The sequence below is a fragment of the Tachyglossus aculeatus genome, chromosome X1 (genome assembly GCF_015852505.1).
Source record: "Tachyglossus aculeatus isolate mTacAcu1 chromosome X1, mTacAcu1.pri, whole genome shotgun sequence".
Classification (NCBI taxonomy): domain Eukaryota; kingdom Metazoa; phylum Chordata; class Mammalia; order Monotremata; family Tachyglossidae; genus Tachyglossus; species Tachyglossus aculeatus.
Window position 1 is genome coordinate 25,133,432 of NC_052101.1, and position 20,930 is coordinate 25,154,361.

The window sequence follows — 20,930 nt, forward strand, 5'->3', positions numbered from 1 at the left end:
GGGAGACCACTGAGATTCTTGATGAAGAGAGGCAGATTATTGAAGGAAAAGGGGGAAGAATTGGTGGTAGGAGGGAAATAACCTCTCAGCTACATTTAAAGAATCCCTTTCATTGCCGTTCAACAGCTCAGACAAGGGTTACCTGGTGTGAAGCTAATGGACTCTTACCCTGCCTCTAGGTGTGTGTCAGTTAGCTCAGCGATTAGGGACCTGTGTCAATGCTTAGCTCAGGCAAACTGGCAATCACAGGTAACCCCCTGGAAGGCTGGGGAGGCTTAAAGCAGGCAGGTACAAGGTACAGTTCTCTGGAGATAGTAAGGAAATAAAACCGGCTTCCTTAATGAAATGATCACTGTTCAATAAGAACAAAAACAAAAGCAACAGAATGAAAGCATATGCTTTGGGAGAGGCTTTCAATTTTCGGTAACTCATAGCCACAGGCCCAGTACATGGGCTTCAGCCCCATTCTGATCCCTCGAGGATCTGGATTTCATATACGGAAAGGAAAAGAAAAGAAAAAAAAGCTCAGGAACTTGACAACTGAACGAACTGTGCTGCTGCTGCTGCTGCTGTGGAATGTTGTGCTATTTAAAACCCAACTGCCCCATTTTTCTCAACCCAGCCCCAGGGCATTTCAAATCGGTACAAATGCATTTAGAATCCAAAAGAGAAAACCACACACACACCATTTTGTATTGGTCTCTGAAATCCCAGACTACCAGTTCTCTCTTTCGACCGCTTTGTGGTGCCATGTGTAAGAGCGCTCAAAAGAATGGCCTACAAGTGTTGGAAATGGCTAGGTGCAGTGGAAAAACAGCTGTGGGCATCATTCATTCATTCATTCAATCGTATTTATTGAGCGCTTACTGTGTGCAGAGCGCTATACTAAGTGCTTGGGAAGTACAAGTTGGCAACATATAGAGAATCAGTGGTCATTGAGAGGCAGCGTGGTGCAATGGAAAGAGCATGGGCTTTGGAGTCAGAGGTCGTGGGTTCGAATCCCCGCTCCGCCACATGTCTGCTGTGTGACCTTGGGCAAGTCACTTAACTTCTCGGAGCCTCAGTTACCTCATCTGTAAAAATGGGGATGATGACTGTGAGCCCCACGTGGGACAACCTGATCACCTTGTATCCCCCCAGCGCTTAGAACAGTGCTTTGCACATAGTAAGTGCTTAACAAATTATTATTATTATTTTCATCAGCTCTGGGGACATGCAGGTTGATCCCAAGGGATGCTGCGAAGCAGACAGGGAATCAATTGCCTGAACTAAGCCTTGGAGTCCACGCACATCCTCTGAACTCAGAGCTCTGGCAGTGGCAGGCTTTCTAGGAGACCAGGTTTTTGGGTCTCCCCTCTCGGTGGCTGGGCACTAGCTAGATTCACTACCTGGGCAAAATTACTGACCAAACTCATATAACCTAAGGACTTTAAATTAATTTTTACAACGTTACCTTTCTGCCACTCATTAAATCGGCATTTCTAAACCTCTAATTCACTAACACAATGCTTTGGTGATTTAAATTTACTTTTAAACTTCCTTTCGGTGGATTACATATTTCAATCATAATTATATGATGAATATTTGATTTATCACCAAACCAGGAAAAAAGAATCCCCAGAGATGATTGATAGCAGTTTAAACTCTGAAGGCTTGCTCTGAAAACAAATAGGACTGAAGGGGCCATGATGAGCCAAATCATGTGCTTCAAACATCTTCTGAACAAAAAATCCCACACTTTCCAAATGAATGGTAAAGGGGACTGGCTGAATCTTTTCTTATTTTTAAATCATTTATACATGCTTTTAAAAATCTCTAAAATCTGACACTGGAATATTTTTTCAAACTTTCTTCAGAAATATTTCCCAAGTCCTGTTCTATTATCTTCCCAGGAAGTCAAATATACTTGCTGAAAATTACAGAGGGATTTACTTAATAGTTTAGGAGAAACACAAACTTTCCTAAGACCAAACTGGGGTTCTTTGATCAAAATATGACAATAAAGAGCATTGTTCCATATTGGTCTATGTTGGGGAATTTAAATCCTTTCAATTCTCCAGTCACAGTTGGGCTTAGGAAATATACCACATCCGACAGATCACCACTTCCCCACCTTCAAAGCCCTCTTAAAATCACATCTCCTCGAAGAGGCCTTCCCTGACTAAACCTTCTTTTCCCCTTTACAGTCTTCCAACTGTGCAGTCTGGGAACTTGGATCTGTACACTTTAAGCACTTGATATCCTCCCCACCCTCAACCTCACTTATGTGAATATCCTTATACCCTGCCATTTCCCCTATTTGTAATTCATTTTAATGTCTGTCTCCTCCACTAGACTGTAAGCTCCTCATGGACTGGGATCATGTTTATCAACTTCATTGTACTGTACTCTCCCAGGGAAGCAGTATGACCTAGTGGATGGACCACAGGTCTGGGGATCAAAAATACCACCACTCCGCCACTTGTGTTGTGTAGCCTTGGTGAAGTCACTTAACTTCTCTGTGTCTCAGCTACCTCATCTGTAAAATGAGGATTTAGACTGTGAGCCCCATGTGGGACATGGATTGTGTCCAACCTGATTAGCTTTTATCTACCCCAATGCTTAGTATTGTGCCTGGCACACAGTAAGCACTTAACAAATACCATAAAAAAATAACAGACAAAACCCTTCCTACTACAGTGCTCTGCACAGCACACAGTAAGTGCTCAATAAATATCACGATTGAATGATTAACTTCACACATTGCCCAATCAAAAGTCATTACTAAACGGATGAACCTATGACAATACCTGGCCAATGAAGTCATGGCTATTCTTTAGTCTTAAAATTAGATGAAAGTTTCCCCACTGGATCAAATCTGGCAATCAGTTTGTGGCTTTAGTTAAATATTCCTCAAGATGTTAAACAGAGAGAGGAATGCTAGTCCAACACAATTAATATAATTTTTTTGCAATTTACTTTAGTGTTCGCCCAAAATTATGAATTTGCTTTCCAAGCTTTATGCCAAGAAGTCTCACAACAGACTCCATTACTAAGTACTAAGTCATTTCTTCTTTATAACAGAGAAACTAAGAGTTTTGGGTGGCAATGACAATGTCTTGGAGGTTATGACCACGAAAATAACTCTCTCAAGGTTCCTTAAAGTCCCTTACTGGGATCTATACCAGAGAACCTAAGTGAATTAGGAGTGGGGAAATCTCTCAATATATTGTTATATTTTAGCAAAGTCCTTTATGTCATTGAGATGTGAGGAGAAAAATATGAAAGGTAGAGTTCCACCAATCGGAGAAATCAATCAATAGCATTGATTAAGTGGTTAACAAGTACCATTTAAAAACAAATGGAGATTAGTCAAGGGGAAAAAATCAGCAAAGCTGTTAAGTATTGATTGATTGATTTTTTTAAATAGTATTTGTTAAGCACTTTCTATGTTATTAAGCACTGTTCTAAGCAGAGAGGTAGATACAAGTTAATCAGGCCGGATACAGTTCCTGTTCCACAATGGGCTAATAGTCAAGTAGGAGGGAGAAGGTATCGAATCCCCATTTTTTGCAGTTGATGAAACTGAGGCACAGGGAAGTGAAGTGACTTGCCCAAGATCACACAGCAGGCAAGCAGCAGAGACAGGATTCAAAACGAGGTCCTCCAGCCCCCAGGCCCATGTTTTATCCACTAGGCCATGTTGTTTTCCACTTTATTGAGTGTTCACTTTGTGCAGAGCACTGCACTAAGCTCTTAGGAAAGTACAATGGAGTTAAAAGGCATGATTCCTGCCCTTAAAGAGTTAATAATCTAGAAGGATCAACACTAACAACAATTCCAGTAGTTTAAGTACAACCAGATGGGCCAAGACATGGGGTTGGGAATTCAGTTAATGATTTATCCATCCCTTAATCTAAATGCCCTCCCTATGCACCAGGAACTGAGCCATGAAGATGTGATGGTGGATGGTGGAGTCTAGTGGTCGACTGTATGTTCCTAGGACTCACCTTGCCTACTGGCTTGAATAGATGCTGTGGATGGAATGGACATCATACTTGTACCTACTCCAGCAGTAAAGTGCCTAGCACCTAGTAAGTGATTAACGAGTACCCTTCAAAAACAAATGGAGATTAGCTGAGGGGAAAAACATCTGCAAAGCTGGTAAGTATTGCTCTAGTTAGATTAGAGAAACACTGTGTTGCTGAAAGTAGCATAATACTCAAAGGGCTTCAAGTGCTTCCCTTCTACAGATTCCTCATAGCCTTAGCAATATAGTCACATTGCTATAACCAAAACACAGGCTTGAATGTGTAAATGGTTTTCTACAGTCCTGCTTTCTTCTCTCAATAATAATGAGAAACAGTGTAGGCTAATGGGCAGAGCACTGTCCTGGGAGTCAGTAGGGCCTGGGTTCTAATTCCAGCTCTGCCACTTGTCTGCTGTGTGGCCTCAGGGAAGACACTTCACTCCTCTGTGTCTCAGTTATCTGTAAAATGGGGATTAAGAGTGTGAGCCCTATGTGGGACAGGGACTGTGACCAATCCAATTACCCTGTATCTACCCCTTTGGTTGGTATAGTGCCTAGCCCATAGTAAGTTCTTCACAGCTCCCCAGTGAGCCTGTTGTTGGGTAGGGACCATCTCTATAGGTTGCCGACTTGTACTACCCAAGAGCTTAGTACAGTGCTCTGCACACAACTAAGCGCTCAATAAATACGACTGAATGAATGAATATACCACAGTAATACCATCTCTTTCTCTGCTACTCCAGAGTTCTCTGGGTGTAAATTTGGGCTGCCAAGGTTCCGCTTTGACTTAAGTCTGCAGAACAGGGTTGCAGCTTTCTTGCAAAACTTAACTAGGTTCTTGACTGTATCAAAAATTCATCCTAATGTACATGTTATTTTGTCGAAATGTCAAAATCAACAGAAATACCCTTTAACACCTATTGTACCTTTCCAGAATACCTTGGGCTCGGGGGAGGTGTTTTATGGGTGGAGGGGTTTGTAGAGAGAGAAAAAGTACAGCCTAGTGGTTGAATTACAGGCCTGGGAGTCAGAGGACCTGGGTTCTAATTCTGCCTCCATCACACGTCGGCTGTGTGACCTTGGGCAAATTATTTAACTTCTCTGTGCTTCAGTTCCCTCATCTGTAAAATGGAGACTAATACTGGGAGGTCTATGGGAGACATGGACTGTGTCCAACCTGATTAGCCTGCATCTTCCTCTGAGCTTAGTACAGTGGCTGCTGGCACATAGTTAGTGCTTAACAATATCATAAAAAAAAAGAAGTGGGGAGATAGTTATGCCCGTAACCTTCTTATGTTTGACTGAGTTAACCCAACCCAGAAAACTACTGAGTGGACCCAGCCTTGATGATGGGAAGGTGTAGTTATCGACTGATCTGTGCCTTCTCAAGACATATTCTGCCCAAAGTGTGCTGGACTGAGTAGATATGGAGGAAAGAATTCAGCATCAGAATGTAAGCTCATTTTTGGCAGGGAACATACCTGTCAAATCTGTTGCATTGTACTCTCCCAAGTGCTTAGCACAGAGCTCTGCACATAGTAAGTGCTCAATAAATCATTATAAATGATGATCAGCATTAGAAGGGGAGAAGTGGCAACCTCAACATTAGAGTGTAAAGTCCTGAGACAAACAGATGAGGCAGCCCTGAAGCAAATATCTTAAACAAAGGGAAAGAAGTAAAGGAAAACTGCTCCCCTCCCCAAGTACTACTTTTTTTTTTTAAAGAGATGTCTTGGCTTACTGATTAACTGTTGATCAGTGAGAATTTGCGTGCGTATGTGTGTGTGTGTGTGTGAGAGAGAGAGAGAGAAACCTAGTGACTCCACATTGAGATACATTTTTGTGCTATAATGTTGGCTCAATTTTCCCAATGATAATGCTGGTGGGGGTGTGAATAACGCTCTTTACTGAGGGGCCCCTGATGGCAGGAAGACAAACCACTTAACAAAAAGTAGAACTTGACTTTCTCGTGAAAGGGTCTCAAGTCATGGACGGTCGAGGAGACCAAGTAGCAGAGGAAGTTGGAAGGAAGATTGTATGTCAAGGCCAGATGGTCTGTCAAGTCTTCTACACCTTGTGGTTGCCGCTTTTAGTGGAAATCTACACCCTTTCCCTTAGCCTATGGCTGTGATGAACTAAAACTCACACCTCTTGCTTAGTGGTGATAATTAAATATTACCCGCCTGTCACTTGGCACACATGTTGTATACGTTCATAGACTTTAATGAGCTGTGATTTGTCTTCTATAAGCAAAAATATTTCCTTAGACCTCGTGTTTTTCAAATTGGGGTGAGCAGTTCAAATCAAGATTTCATACTATTAGAAAGCTGTCGCTTGCTGGCACGACAGTCTCAAGTGTACGTGGTTCTATTTAGGGCATAGAGCAGTTAGAAATCTTCAAGGAATACTCATTTCCTTAAAACATTCTTTTCAAAGATTTTTCTTTCCAAATATCATTGGGATTGGCAGCACTGAGGAGGGTGGGAGGACTCGCATATTATTCAGAGAGGCCTAAAGTTTTTGTTCAATTCTTATTTTTAAAGTAAGAAGTGATTAAGGAATGAAAGTCATTGTTTTTCCTGGTATTAGTTAAGCACTTATGATGTGCCAGGCACTGTATTAAGCAGTGGCGTAGATATTAGATCATCAGTTTGGACACAATCCATGTCCAATATGGGCCTCACAATTTTAATCCCCAGTTTACAGATGAGGTAACTGAGCCACAGAGAAATGAAGTGACTTGTCCAAGGTCACACCGAGGATAAGTGGCAGAGCCAAAATTAGACTCTAGGTCCTCTGACTCACAGGCTGGTGCTCTTTTCACTTTCCATTTTGAGTGGACACTGTTCTTTCTAATTTTGCAAATACATTTTTGTTGTCTCAACTATTGGACTTTGTGAGACATGCCCACTGCAGCATCGCCTGAAAACAACCACACCTGTGTTCCGCATGAGCACTTAATCAGGGGCACACTTGGGTGATGGCATTCACAGAACAATTCAGCTTTTCTTGAAGAGCTAATAAATTAGGACAAGGTATAGGGCAAAGTTTCCCAAAAAGATAAAATTAAGATCCTGCAGTTTTGGGTCTGAAGTGGATGAGCAGCAGCTTTAATATTTGTCAATAATAGCAAAGTGCTTAGCACACCTCCTAAGGAAGTAATTAACCACTGAAGAGAGAACCAGAGCCACAAAAACCTTAAAAAAAGGAACTCAGTTAATTGAGAATTGCTTATGTCAGGTGAGAGAGAGGCTGGATGCCTCTCACACCTGACATAAGCAATTCTCAATTAAGTGGAGCTTCCTTTTATAAACATTGTGTGGCTCCCTCTTCTTTGTGGTTAATTACTTCCTTGGGAGGTTTCCTTTAATAGTTCCCATAACAAGGCCATTATTGTCTTTAGCATAATCACTGGCTCATTTGCTTTTGGGTTCTGCCTTGCTCTCATTTCATCAACCTCAAAATGTTGTCCTGAGCTCTTCCACAAGCCACGTGGACATGGCTAGATGGTGTTTTTTTTTTTTCAGGGGGCGTGGGCGGGAGGTGCTTTCAAATTTTGCTTTGCTTCTGTTTTGTGGGGTGGTGAGACACTGTTCCGTTTGGGAAGCGTACCTCTCAGAACCCTCATTGCACCATCTTATCTGTGACAGGGCTAAGGTGTACAACTGCAGAGAGGCAGCTTGGGGAGCTAGCACAAATAGCAGTGTGTTCCCCACGCTGGAAAGAGAAGTTGATCAGTAAGTAACTGCTTGTTCTGGGAAACCAATAAGGAGACTATGTAAAGACATATGGGTGCCACATAGGAAGGCTAGCTAAGTACTGGAGAGGGAGGACAAAGAACTGGCATCTGTGGTATCAGACTTCATAGCAAATGACATTGCTTTATTTATGGTCATGGTGGGGCCCATTCTAGGATACGTGCCACTGACAATTAAAGGGCTAGAGCCCAAAAGTTGCTAATTCAGCTTCATTTTAAAAGAGCTTTTTATAACCTCCTCTGCCCCCTGCAATGGAGATAGGTCAACCTAGAGGATAACAAGAATATGCTCAACTGTTTGCTGGCCAAGGTGACCTCAGGATTCAGCCTTACTAACCTCTTTGTGCCAGCTGTGAAAAATGTCTCCCGTCCTACCCTCTTCCTCTCTCCCTCGGGATGCATATCGCCCAGAGGTCTCCTAAATTTGCTGTCCTTTGGAGTCCGTCCAGAAGCCGGGGACTCCACAAGCCCCACACCTCTGTGATCCCCAGCTGACCTCCACAGGGCCATCCCCTTCCCAAGGACACAGCATTTCCCATCTAATTTGCTTCAGAGGAAATGTAGCAACAACGTTTGACAGTAGTACGCCAGAGGTCTTTCTGTAGCAAAATGACGAAAGTACATACAACCCTCTGTTCTTTAGGGACCGGAGGATTGGAAGACTTTTGCTCACCTCCCTCATTATCCTTGTTATCAGCACAGGAAGTTTCCATGGCAACATTGCATCCAGGCCCTCTCCAGCCGGTCTGGCAGACACACTGCCAGCTGTTCTGACCGAGTGTGCATCTCCCATTGCCATTGCACAAATCGGGGCAGCCATCTGGTTGAAGAAATGAAGAAGATAAGAACAAGAAATACAGAGCCACAGTAAGAATGCAAAGTCTATGCAGATGAACAATGCAACTGTACATTCACAGAAATATCCTTGAAGAATGGGGTTTGGGATCATCTTAACCTCAGAGTTTCGGAAAAGGGGAACTGGGAAAAACACAGACACACCAGCAGAATGTCGGTTGGAAATGCCATTTTTTTGAAAGGTGAGAGGGGAGGACTTTGGGGCTGGGTTCTGGCAAATAGGTCCAGTTTCAAGACTACCAGAGAAAAAAAACGGGGGCCAAACCTTCAGTATCCAGGCAGTGACCTTGCCCAAAGTGCTTTTTAAGATGGAGAATTTCCACTCTGCAGAGAGCGGCAAGGTCCCTTCCGACTCAGAATTTTAAAAGATAGATTTCCATCTAATTACCACAGGAACTGGACTATTTTGCTGAACTGTGTCCATATTCTATTTCTTTTAATATCTAGTCTGCACGAACACTTTAAAAAGTCAGCTATTTATTACTCTTTTTATGGCTAGATCTGAAATCTCACATTTGATCAAAACTGGAGCACCCGAGACTTCTCAAGTGCAGTAAATTATATAGTAAATTATGATTGATTGCGAGTATTTTTCCCCCCTCTTTTATACTGTTGGAGGTGAACTGGTGTTGAAATCAGCATTCCGCTTCATTTCCTGTGTGCACCTGCGAAAGCTGGTGAGCAATGAAATAACTGGACCTGCCACTCTCGGAAGCTGAAACCCTGCATGCGCCAAGTGGGGCTGGGCGAGCATTATGACTGAATAAAAAAAGTTCTTAAAAGCAAAGCCCCGAGCTCCCACTGAGATGGGAAGAGAAGCTGTGAGTTGGTGACAAAATCTCACCACCCATTTCCCAGAAACATAATTGCCAACAAGTATTCCTAAATGTGTCCCTGTTCATGCCGGATCCATGCTGATGCCCTTTGATTGGATCGGGTTGGGGACGGCAAGTTTCTCCACTCTGATTTTAAACACTGAGAAGCACACTCGACTGGGTGGCAGGGGAGAGGGAGGAAAGATGCGTTTTTGAGAATGCAGAAATCTAAGGGCTGCCATGACTCAATTCCTCTAATTCTCCTCTGAAATGAAAGGTGCAACTTCTCTCCTTATTGCTTTTATACTACATCACTGCCACCACCACAGTTAATAAAAATCTCTCCCACATCACTTGGAGTTCTTCCTTATTATGTCTACCACATGTATGGTACTCTCCCAAGTGCTCAGTGTGGTGATCTGCACAAAGGAAACATTTCATGAAAAACAATGATTGATTACCAGCTGGAGGGCTGATGTGTAAATAATTTTGGTGATCCAGAGGATTTATTTCTAGGAGTTCTCCTCCAATTCTCTCCTCGACACCCTCCAATCTGGCTTCTGTCCCCTTCGCTCCACAGAAACTGCCCTCTGAAAGGTCACAAATGATCTCCTTCTTGCCAAATCCAATGAAGGACCTTTACTCCATCTAATCCTCCTTGACCTCTTGGCTGCCTTCAACACTGCCGACCACCCCCTTCTCCCGGAAACATTATCCAACCTCTCTTGGCTTCACTGATGCTGTCCTATCTTTCTGGCTGCTCATTCTCAGTCTCTTTCATGGGCTCCTCCACTGCCTCCCCATCTAACTGTGGGTGTCACTGAAAGTTTAGTTCTACGTCCCTTTCTACTCTCCACCTGCACCCACTGTCTTGGAGAACTCATTCGCTCCACATGGCTTAAACTACCATCTCTATGCAGATGGTTCCCAAATCTACATCTCCAGTCTTGATCGCTCTCCCTCTCTGCAGGCTCACATTTCCTCCTGCCTTCAAGACATCCCTATTTGGATATCCTTCCATCACCTCAAATTTTACATGCTTAAAACAGAACTCCTTATCTTCCCACCCATACCCTCTCATTCCCCTGACTTTCCCATTACTGGAGATGGCACCACCATCCTTCCTGTCTCTCAATCCCATAACCTTGGTGTTATCCTTGACTCCTCTCTCTCACTCAACCTGCATATTCAAACCATCACAAAATCCTGTTGGTTTGACCTTCACAATATCGCTAAAATCCACTCTTTTCTTTCCATTCAAACTGCTCCTTCATTAATCCAAGCACTTATCCTATCTTACTTTGATTACTGTATCAGCCTCCTTGCTGACCTCCCTGCCTCCTGTCTCTCCTCATTCCAGTCCATATTTATTATTACAGTATTTGTTAAGTGCTTACTATGTGCCAAGTACTGTTCTAAGCATTGGGGGTAGATGCAAGGTAATCAGTTTGTCCCACGTGGGGCTCACAGTCTTAATCCCCATTTTATAGATGAGGTAATTGAGGCACAGAGAAGTTAAGTGGCTTGCCCAAGGTCACACAGCAGACAAGCGGAAGATCCGGGATTAGAACTCACGTCCTCTTATCTCCAAGCTCATGCTCTTCCCACTAAGCCACGCCGCTTCATTCTCCTTCCCATAACACTTTTCTATGAAAACTTTTGGGCTATGTTTCTCCACTCCTCAAGAACCTCCAGTGGTTGCCCATCCACCTCTGCCCACAACCTTGGTGTCATCCTTGACTCCGCTCTCTCATTTGCCCCAAACATCCAATCCATCACTAAAACTTGCCAGTCTCACCTCCACAACATCGCCAAGATCAACCCTTTCCTTTCCATCCAAACCGCTACCTTGCTGGTTCAATCTCTCATCCTTTCCCAACTGGATTACTGCATCAGCGTCCTTTCTGATCTCCCATCCTCCTATCTTTCCCCGCTTCAATCTATACTTCACTCTGCTGCCCAGATTATCTTTGTACAGAAACGCTCTGGGCATGTCACTCCCCTCCTCAAAAATCTCCAGTGGCTGTCTACCAACTTTCAAATCAAGCAAAAACTCCTCACTCTCGGCTTCAAAGTTCTCTATCTCCTCGCCCCCTCCTACCTCACCTCCCTTCTCTCCTTCTACAGCCCAGCCCACACACTCTGCTCCTCTGCCACTAACCTCCTCACTGTGCCTCATTCTCACCTGTCCCGCCATCGACCCCTGGCCCACGTCCTACCTCTGGCCTGGAATGCCCTCCCTCCACACATCTGCCAGATTAGTTCTCTTCCTCCCTTCAAAGCCCTACTGAGATCTCACCTCCTCCAGGAGGCCTTCCCAGACTGAATCCCCCCTTTTTCCTCTCCTCCTCCCCTCCTCCCCATCACCCCCTCCACCTTACCTCCTTCCTCTCCCCACAGCACTTGTGTATATTAGTACGTTTTTATTACTCTATTTATTTTATTAATGATGTGTATATAGTTATAATTCTATTTATTCTGATGGCATTGACACCTGTTTACCTGTTTTGTTTTGTTGTCCATCTCCCCCATCTAGACTGTGAGCCCATTGTTGGGTAGGGACCGTCTCTACAGTTGCCGATTTGTACTTCCCAAGCGCTTAGTACAATGCTTTGCACAGAGTAAGCACTTAATAAATATGATTGAATGAATGAATGCATCAAACAGAAACTCCTTACCATTGGCTTTAAAGCATTCAAACAACTCACCTCTCCTACCTCACCTCACTACTCTCCTACTACAAGCCAGCCTGTACACTTCACTCTTATAATGCCTGCCCGCTCACTGTGCCTCCATCTTAGTTGTCTCACCACCGACCTCTCGCCTGGAATGCTCTTCCTCTTCATATCCGACAGACAATCACTCTCGCCCCGCCTTCAGAGTCTTATCGAAGGCACATCTCCTCCAAGAGGCATTCCCTGATTAAACAGTCTTTTCTTTTCTTCAACTCCTTTCTGCGGCACCCTGACTTGTTCCTTTTATTCATCTCCCCACCCCTTCCAGCCCCTCAGCACTTACGTACATGTCTGTAATTTTATTTATTTATATTAATGTCCGTCTCCCCCTCTAGACTATAAGCTTGTGTGAGCAGCGGATGTGTTGGTTATATCGTGCTCTCCCAAGTGCTTCGCATAGTGCTCGGAATACAGAAGGCACTTGCTAAATATTATTGACTGACTGACTTTAATTGTGTTCATGACACCTGTGCCTCTCACCTCAACTCCCTTGGATCATCTCATCTTTAGCTCCCTGTACTTCTGACAAGCTCTCTCCTATTCCTTCCCGAGAGTACAGATGAGATCTACCTCATTGCTCTGCACCCTATTCATCATAAAAACTTGATGACTGGTTGAGTGATGTTTGGAAGTGAATACTTTGACTCTCACAGAAAATAAAATACTACAGGCACAGAGATGAAACCTTACATGCACTGCCTGACCATAGAACTGTGAGGAATAATTCGGTGAGAAGAAATGAGAAGACTGTTGGCTTGCGAATGTAAGCTCCTTGTGGGCAGGGAACGTTTCTACCAATTCCATTACAGTGTACTCTCCCAAGCTCTTAGTACAGTGCCCTGTGCAAAGTGAGTGTCCAAGAACTACGACTGACCAACTGCCACTAATGGAAAACTTTAATTCCTACAGAATTCCTGGACAAAGAGCATTGAATGCCAAACTACACCCCCAGAGGCAGCAGTCTCATGACTCTGTGGCAGCCATGGCCATCTCCTTTTGATTGCAGAGGTGGTGGCTGAGGATTAACAAGACCTGGTTTGCTTCAAACTTCACAGTGAGAGAGACTGATGGAAGGGAACCCTGTCCTTTCCTTCAACAACAAGCTCTGGCTCTTCATAATGACAATTTGCAAACATTTCTGCAGGTGGAAAATGGATCTCATTAAAACAAAATTAAAGCCCTCCCCATTCCTTTTTTTCTTTTTTTTTTTTAAAAAGGTGTACCACCAGCCTCTAATTATCCTTAGTTCTGTGATTCCTACCAGAGCAGCAACTGGGCTTGGAAAATAGGAAACACACTTACTGAAAGATCTATCAACATGTTGCTCAGTGTGAAAAATATTATGTATGCTTTTTATTTTGCCTCTTTGAGGTGTCATGTTGTCTGGGTTAAAAACATGACTAATATATCAAAGTTCAGCTCATTCTGGAGAACGAATGGGTTTGTGATGTAAAATTTAAATTCACTATGAATATGAGCATGTCAGGCAGTGATATGCACTCAGTTTGTGCCTGTTCTTGGGCTGGGTTTTTTCTTTCTTTCATTTTCTTGCTCTCTTTTTTTTCTCTTCTTCTTTTTGACCAACCAAAGTGAGGTAAACAGATCACAGTAGCAGGTTTTCTCCACATCATATGAGCAAGATGAAAACATGAACCGTAGGGAGCTGGCAAATCTCTGAGAAGTTTCAGGGGCAGCTGGGAATTAATGGACATGACTTTGCTTTTAGCTTGAAGACCGAAGAAAGCAGCCCCAGTAGGTGCATGGTGTTGCTAAGCAACCCCACGCTACCCCCAGCATAAGTTCATTCCTTTGTGGCCTTCCAAAGAGATGATGCGTTCTATTTGTAAAATGCAAAGCCAGTTTCCATTTAAGGAAAAAGAAAATGTAGAAAGTAATTAGTCTGTAGCGTGAGTCTATTGCTGGTGTGTTTTTGCGGAGGGGATCTTAACCCATGAGCTAAATCTGGGTCCACAGACTGGTTCCTCTATACCTGAACCTTTGCCTGGGTCAAATAACAGACATCTGAATAAATACTGTAGTGTGTGAGCCCTTTGAGGGCAGAGATCATGTGTTTTATTTCTTTTTCTGGTCCCTAAGTGCCTAGTACAATGCTCTGAACTCAGTAAGTGTTTAATATATATTGTTGACACTGTTATTCCAGGACAGGGATATGTAAGGGCTCTCAGACAACTATGGCTGACTTTCCCACTTCGTTGACCTCATGGACCATAGATGTTGTCAGTCTAGGAACATCTGATAGGTATTTGACACCCACTCCTGAGTCTGCTCAGCTGGAGGCCTGCCTTGGAACACTTCCAACCCCTGATTCATACTCAGGGCAAGTCACATCTAACCTTGAGATATCGTGAGCTACTGCCCAGGCTAACTGGAATTGCTAAATTCCTCTAGACTGTAAACTCGTCGGGGGCAGGGAACAGGCCTACTGACTCCACTATAGTGAATTATCCCAAGTGCCTAGTACAGTACTCTGCATGCAGTAAGTCCTCAACAAATATGATTGATTGATTACTGAGTGACAGAGAGAAAGAGAGGGACCGTCCCACCCTGGACACAGTTCCTCTTGCTGCTGCAAAGGAGCTCTCAACCCTGGTTGGATTTTATTGACTTCAGCCTGTAGATCAAACCCTATCCATTCATGCTAATCTTGCCATTGGCCTTCAGACAGAAGTTATTTTGGTTATTCCTAGCAACCTAGAAGGCAAAATATATTGCTACACATATCTTCCTTCACCTACCACCTGCCCCCTCAAGAGGCAAATGAATTCTTTCTAAAAGCCAGCAAAATTCGAAATCACTATGTAAACAGTTTTGGATGCATCAGGTTTGTCGGCAGGATTTTTGCCTTTTTTTTAAAGAAAATTCAAGCTAGAGCAAAAAAAAATCTATAGAACAGTAAAAGGGGGACATAAATGCACTCTGAAGAAAGCTATAATTACCCTAAAAGGTTTTTCTAAAAAAGCCAAAAATGTCCTACCATGCTCGGCAATTTTAGAGGTAGAAATAAATTAGTAATAGTGCAAAAGGGACATGAGAGAGAGAGAGAAAAGGGAATCTTCACATTCAAAATTTCGTTCATCCATGAAATGCCAACCTCTAACGAAAAGCAAGGGAATGAAATTGGGAGCCACACAAATGCAGACAAACTGAAAAGGAGAGTCAGCGGGTTAATGAGAAATGCCCACGTTGTGCTATAGACTGTGAGGAGTATCTAATGTGCTACCCAAAATCAAAGTATTGGGGAAGAGTCCATTAGAAATTAGAGGAAAACAATCTTTTCCCTGTGGAGGGAATCTTTGGGCAGATCCTATTCTGTCCCACTCATGCAGGTTTCCATCCTTTTCTCTGCCAAAACAGAGACCGAGAGTGACTGTTATGTCCGGGTCTGAAGAACAGAAAGTGAAGGCCAAGATGACTTCTGCATGCCAGGAAATCTGACTTTCTGCCATCCACCTGCAAAGTTGGTTTTAAGGGTGGGCAAAGTGTGTGGTTGTCTGAGTTTACCCTCTTGAAAGGGCTATCGTCTCTGTGCCCTGCTCTCCCCACCCTGCCTTCAAGCAGAGAAGTCTCTGAGGGCAGAACACTGAGACTGTAAACTCCAAATGGCCAGGGATAATAATAATAATCATGTTGGTATTTGTTAAGCGCTTACTGTGTGCCAAGCACTGTTCTAAGTGCTGGGGTAGATACAAGGTAATTAGGTTGTCCCACATGCGGCTCACAGTCTTAATCCTCATTTTACAGATGATGTAACTGAGGCACAGAGAAGTTAAATGACTTGCCCAAAGTCACATAGCTGAAAAGTGGAGGAGCTGGGATTAGAACCCACGATCTCTGACTCCTGAGCCCGTGCTCATTCTGCTAAGCCATGCGGACCCTGTCTACCATTCTATTGTATTGTCCTCTCCCATGGGCTTAGTACAGGGCTCTATAAGCACTCAATATATACCACTGATTAATTGATATCCCTGCTCTTTCTCCCATTCTGAGTGTGTTTAGAGGCTGCTGAAGTTAGCATTCTGCAGCACTTGGGTGCAAGGATGGGAAGGGCATTGCCTACAGTGTGGCCTAGTGGATAGAGCAAGTCCTGGGAATCAGAAGGACCTGGATTCTAATCCCAGCTCTGCTGCCTGTCTGCTGTGTGACCTTGGGCAAATCACTTCAATTCTCTGTGCTTCACTTACCTCATATGTAAAAGGGGGATTAAGACTGCGAGCCCCATGTCTGACAGGGACTGAGTCCAACCAACCTGATTTGCTTGCATCCATCCCAGTGCTTAGCACAGTGCCTGGCACATAGTAAGTGCTTAACAAAATATTACTATTATTACTTGATATCCACCCCACCCACAACCCTGAAGAAATTACGTACATATCCTTATACTCTGCCATTTCCCTTATCTGTGCTTTATTTTCATGTCTGTCTTCCCCTTTAGACTGTAAACTCCTTGAGGGCAGGGATTGTGTCTACCAACTCTATTGTACTGTACTCTCCCAAGTGCTTAGTACAGTGCTCTGTACATAGAAAGCACTCAATACCATAGATTAATTATCTTCACATATCCAGGGGGTGGGACCCAAGCCCCTAACATAATTTGTATTGCAAAAAGATTCTTCTTTCTGGGAAGAATCTGAAAATCATTGAACATACTTTTACAGGCAAGCCAGGAGGGGAGGGTGGATAGGCTGTTGGCAGGCCCATTCCAAACACTGGAGAATTAAATGTATTTTACTTTCATTGGTGTAGGCTGTGTTTCCTTGGGGAAGGCAGGATGATAAAAAATTGCTCATGGGCTGGCAAAGCCTCCATATTTCTATAAGACAACCTGGTTTTTTTGTCCTGTTTGTCTTATGTCCTGTTTGCCCTAGGTACTCAACAAGTACTATTGATTGATTAGGATGAGACTGGCTGGAGAGAAGGTGAATAAATCTCTTCCTATCTGGAGAAGCAAAAAGCAGAGTGGTCTGGTGGAAAGAGCACAGGCCTAGGAATCAGGCTTTGGGTTCTAATCCCTCATCTGCCACTTGCCTGCTGTTTGACCTTGGGAAAGTCACTTCACTTCTCATTGCCTCAGTTTCTCAACTATAAAATGGGGATTAAATACTTGCTCTCCTTCCATCTTAGACTGAGTATCCCATGTGGAACAGGGACCATGACGAACCTGATTAATTTGCATCTACCCCAGTGCTTAGTACTTAGTTGTGCTTAGCACACTGAATGTATTTTACAATTTATTATTAGTATTAATATAATAATAATAATAATTTGTTTGGGCCACTAGGGACCCAAGTAGTGCCCTCCAATTAATAAGGGCAGTTCCAAAAAGTGAGCCTTCTGGTTCTTTCCCCCCACCTTCCCTTTCTTACTAAAAGTGGATATAAATACAAAGATCAGCAGTCTTTTTTCAGGTTATTTTAATAATAATGACGGCATTTGTTAAGCGCTTACTATGTGCAAAGCACTGTTCTAAGCACTGGGGAGGATACAAGGTGATCAGGTTGTCCCACGTGGCGCTCACAGTCTTAATCTCCATTTTACAGATGAGGTAACTGAGGTCCAGAGAAGTTAAGTGACTAGCCCAAGGTCACACAGCTGACAATTGGCGGAACCCATGACCTCTGACTCCCAAGCCCACGTTCTTTCCATTGAGCCACGCTGCTTATTTGTTAAGCACTTCTATGTACCAGACACTGTTCTAAGCCCTGGGGTAGATACCAGGTAATCAGGTTGGACAGAGTCTATGTCCCACTTGGGGCTCACAGTCTAATTTCCATTTTACAGAGGAGGGAACTGAGGCACAGATAAGTTAAGTGACTTGCTCAAAGTCACACGGCAGATAATGGGGGAGCTGGGATTAGAACCCAGGTCCTTGGACTTCCAGGCCTGTGCTCTATCCACTAGGCCATGCTGCATTTCTCAGGCCACGCTCTTTCTCCCATCCAGTTGTCCTGGGGTCATCATCATCATCAATCGTATTTATTGAGCGCTTACTGTGTGCAGAGCACTGTACTAAGTGCTTGGGAAGTACAAGTTGGCAACATACAGAGACAGCCCCTACCCAACAGTGGGCTCACAGTCTAAAAGGGGGAGACCTGGGGTCAGTCAACTACCTGAAGCACCATCCCATGTTAACATTTATCTGGAGCAAAGCCCTAGGAGGCTTGAGAAAACAAAAGGCTGGGAAGGCCTGGAATCCCAGAAGACATATTTCTCTTTCCAGATTGTTCTTTTGAACTTTAACTCAGGCAAATGACTCCTCCTCACTCTGCTTTTTTAAATGCCATTGTTTCAGCTTCCCCAGGAAGGGCTTATTCTGCCACTAAGGGCCAAACGATCCCTCTGCTTAATGCAGCAATGAAAAGAATCAAGTATTTAAGAGTCAGCCATTGCTTCCCAGCTAGGTTGATAGTTAAAAATTACTGAGGCAGCAGGGACAAATAATTACCAAGGGTTCAGTGGCCATTTAAACCAAGCAGTGATGGCAAATGCTCAGAAAATTAATCTGATACACTGAGGCTCTGGGGAAAACATACAACTAATTTTAGACGACTGGCTGCCCAGGAAGTTATTCAGTCTCTGGAAATCATGGTCTCCTTTCATCCCCTTATCCGTACAAGCACAGAAGAGAAAGACCTAAGGAGCGAATTCCTAGGCAGAAATGTAGGTTTGTAGTCCTTACTCCTCAATGGCTGCTCTCCAGGGCTGAGTTGAGGTGGGGAAAAAAATCAGTCCCTTCCACATTCTTCTTTCCTACCATGTTCCATATGGCATCATTATATTCTCTGCATGTGCTTGCAACATCAGGCATGATGCAGTCATATACAACATTTTGCAGAAGAGCACTTTTGCGCTGCTGCCACCCTATACTACTTCCACAGTCGCCCCTTGAATGAATGGCCCTGGCAGCTCAGTTCTGAAACCTTCACTTATATCATGCTGATGGATCTCTTCCGTCCTGCTTCCATTTTTATGAGGGGCAGCAGAACCACCATCTTAATGAGGATCTGCATGGCCGCTGTCTTGTAGGGTGCTGGATGGCTGTCATCCTTGGGAAAAGCTGGGCAACCCCCACCTTGGGAGAATGTGGATGGCTTTCATTTTGGGGAGAAGCTAGGTGCTTGCCATCTTTGGGAGACATTCAGTAGTCGCTAACCTGGAATAGTGGTAACAGCACAGTCCTGGGAATCAGAGAACCTGAATTCTACTTCCAGCTCTGTCAAATACTTGCTGTGTGACCTTGGACAAGTTAGTTAACTTCTCTGTGCCTCAGTTCTCCTGTCCTTCCCATTTACCACATGGGGCTCACAGTTTCAATCCCACTGTTACAGATGAGGGAACTGAGGCACAGAAAAGTTAAGTGACTTGCCCAAGATCACACAGTAGACAAGTGGTGGAGCTGGGATTAGAACCTAGGTCCTTTTGATTCCCAGGTTAGTATTCTCTCCACTAGGCCATGCTGTTTCTTGGGGTTGTTTGCCTTGAGCAGAAACCTCAGAAATAGTAGATACCAAGAACCAGACTTGGGAAGCGAAATAAGCTTTCCAAATAACAAATGGATTGGTACAACAAGAACTAGTTTTACAAACATACAAAGTGGAATGGATTGTCAGTCGTGCACTGACCTTTTGTATTATATCTGCACACATGGTTAGGATCTCATGGTAATTTGTGTCTCATCTGTGAAAATGAAGGATAGCTACACATTTTAAAGTTGCTTCTATACACCCAGTTCTAATCTGCATGTAGTTGGCACTACCCTACTACAATGAAAAGTCGCACATATACAGGGTAATATGTACACCATGTCAGATACTGGGCACATGCATGCAACCTTTTCATCCAATACCATATTTCAGTGAATCTAGACAGACACTCATAATTGGAAGAACATTCCCTTATTCTGCTGTTGCTAAAATGCATAGAGAACACATGCATTAAGGAAGAACTGATTCTGTGTGTGTGTGTGTGTGTGTGTATGTACAAATATATATATGTATATATACACATATATTTGTACTTGTACATATACAAGTTGTACTTATACAAGTATACTTATACATATAGTATACAAATATAGTTATTATACTTATACAAGTATAGTTATACTTACAAATGTACTTATACAAATATACATACATATATATATGTACTTGTACATATACAAGTTGTACCCAACTTGTACTTCCCAAGCGCTTAATACAGTGCTCTCCACACAGTAAGCACTCAATAAATATGATTGAGTGAATATATATATATATATATATATATATATATGTACGGATGTGAAGGGAGGTGGGTAGGGATAGGCCCACCTTCAGCTCATAAGGAAGAAACCTTCTTTTCTAGCAGCAAAAGAATTGTGTCTGTGATACATGACTGGATGTCACTGCAATCAGCAACATGACCAGCCCTGATTGACAGCTTGAGCAAAGGTCTTAAACAAAAACAGAAAACCCACTTGGATTACTCTTTAGATGATCAAAGGTCTTGTTAATAATCCATTTTTGTTTCCAAGTTGGACATGAGGGGAAAGGGACAAGCTTTGGAAAGAGTATAGAGGAAAAAGTGATGAGAAAATACTTCTCCAGTTGTCTAGCTGTTGCTACACTTGGCCGCAAAACACCTTTTGGCTCCTCTCAGGGTTCTCAAAAACAGTTTTCCATATCAGCTTTGTGGCACACCCTATCTGGGGGTAGTGTTTAAGAATGGGAGCAGTGTCTACTCCCCACATCCCAGGGAAC

General features: G+C 43.4%; 1 protein-coding gene across 4 annotated transcripts in view; it reads right to left on the reverse strand.

Moving 5' to 3' along the window:
• TENM2 (teneurin transmembrane protein 2) overlaps positions 1-20,930 on the reverse strand; it is a 921,151-nt gene that overhangs the window by 73,774 nt on the left and 826,447 nt on the right. For all 4 annotated transcript variants that reach the window (XM_038772468.1, XM_038772467.1, XM_038772466.1 and 1 more), the window contains one exon: positions 8,440-8,586. In XM_038772468.1, coding sequence (XP_038628396.1) covers positions 8,440-8,586 — 147 coding nt within the window. The remainder of the gene's footprint in view (positions 1-8,439; positions 8,587-20,930) is intronic.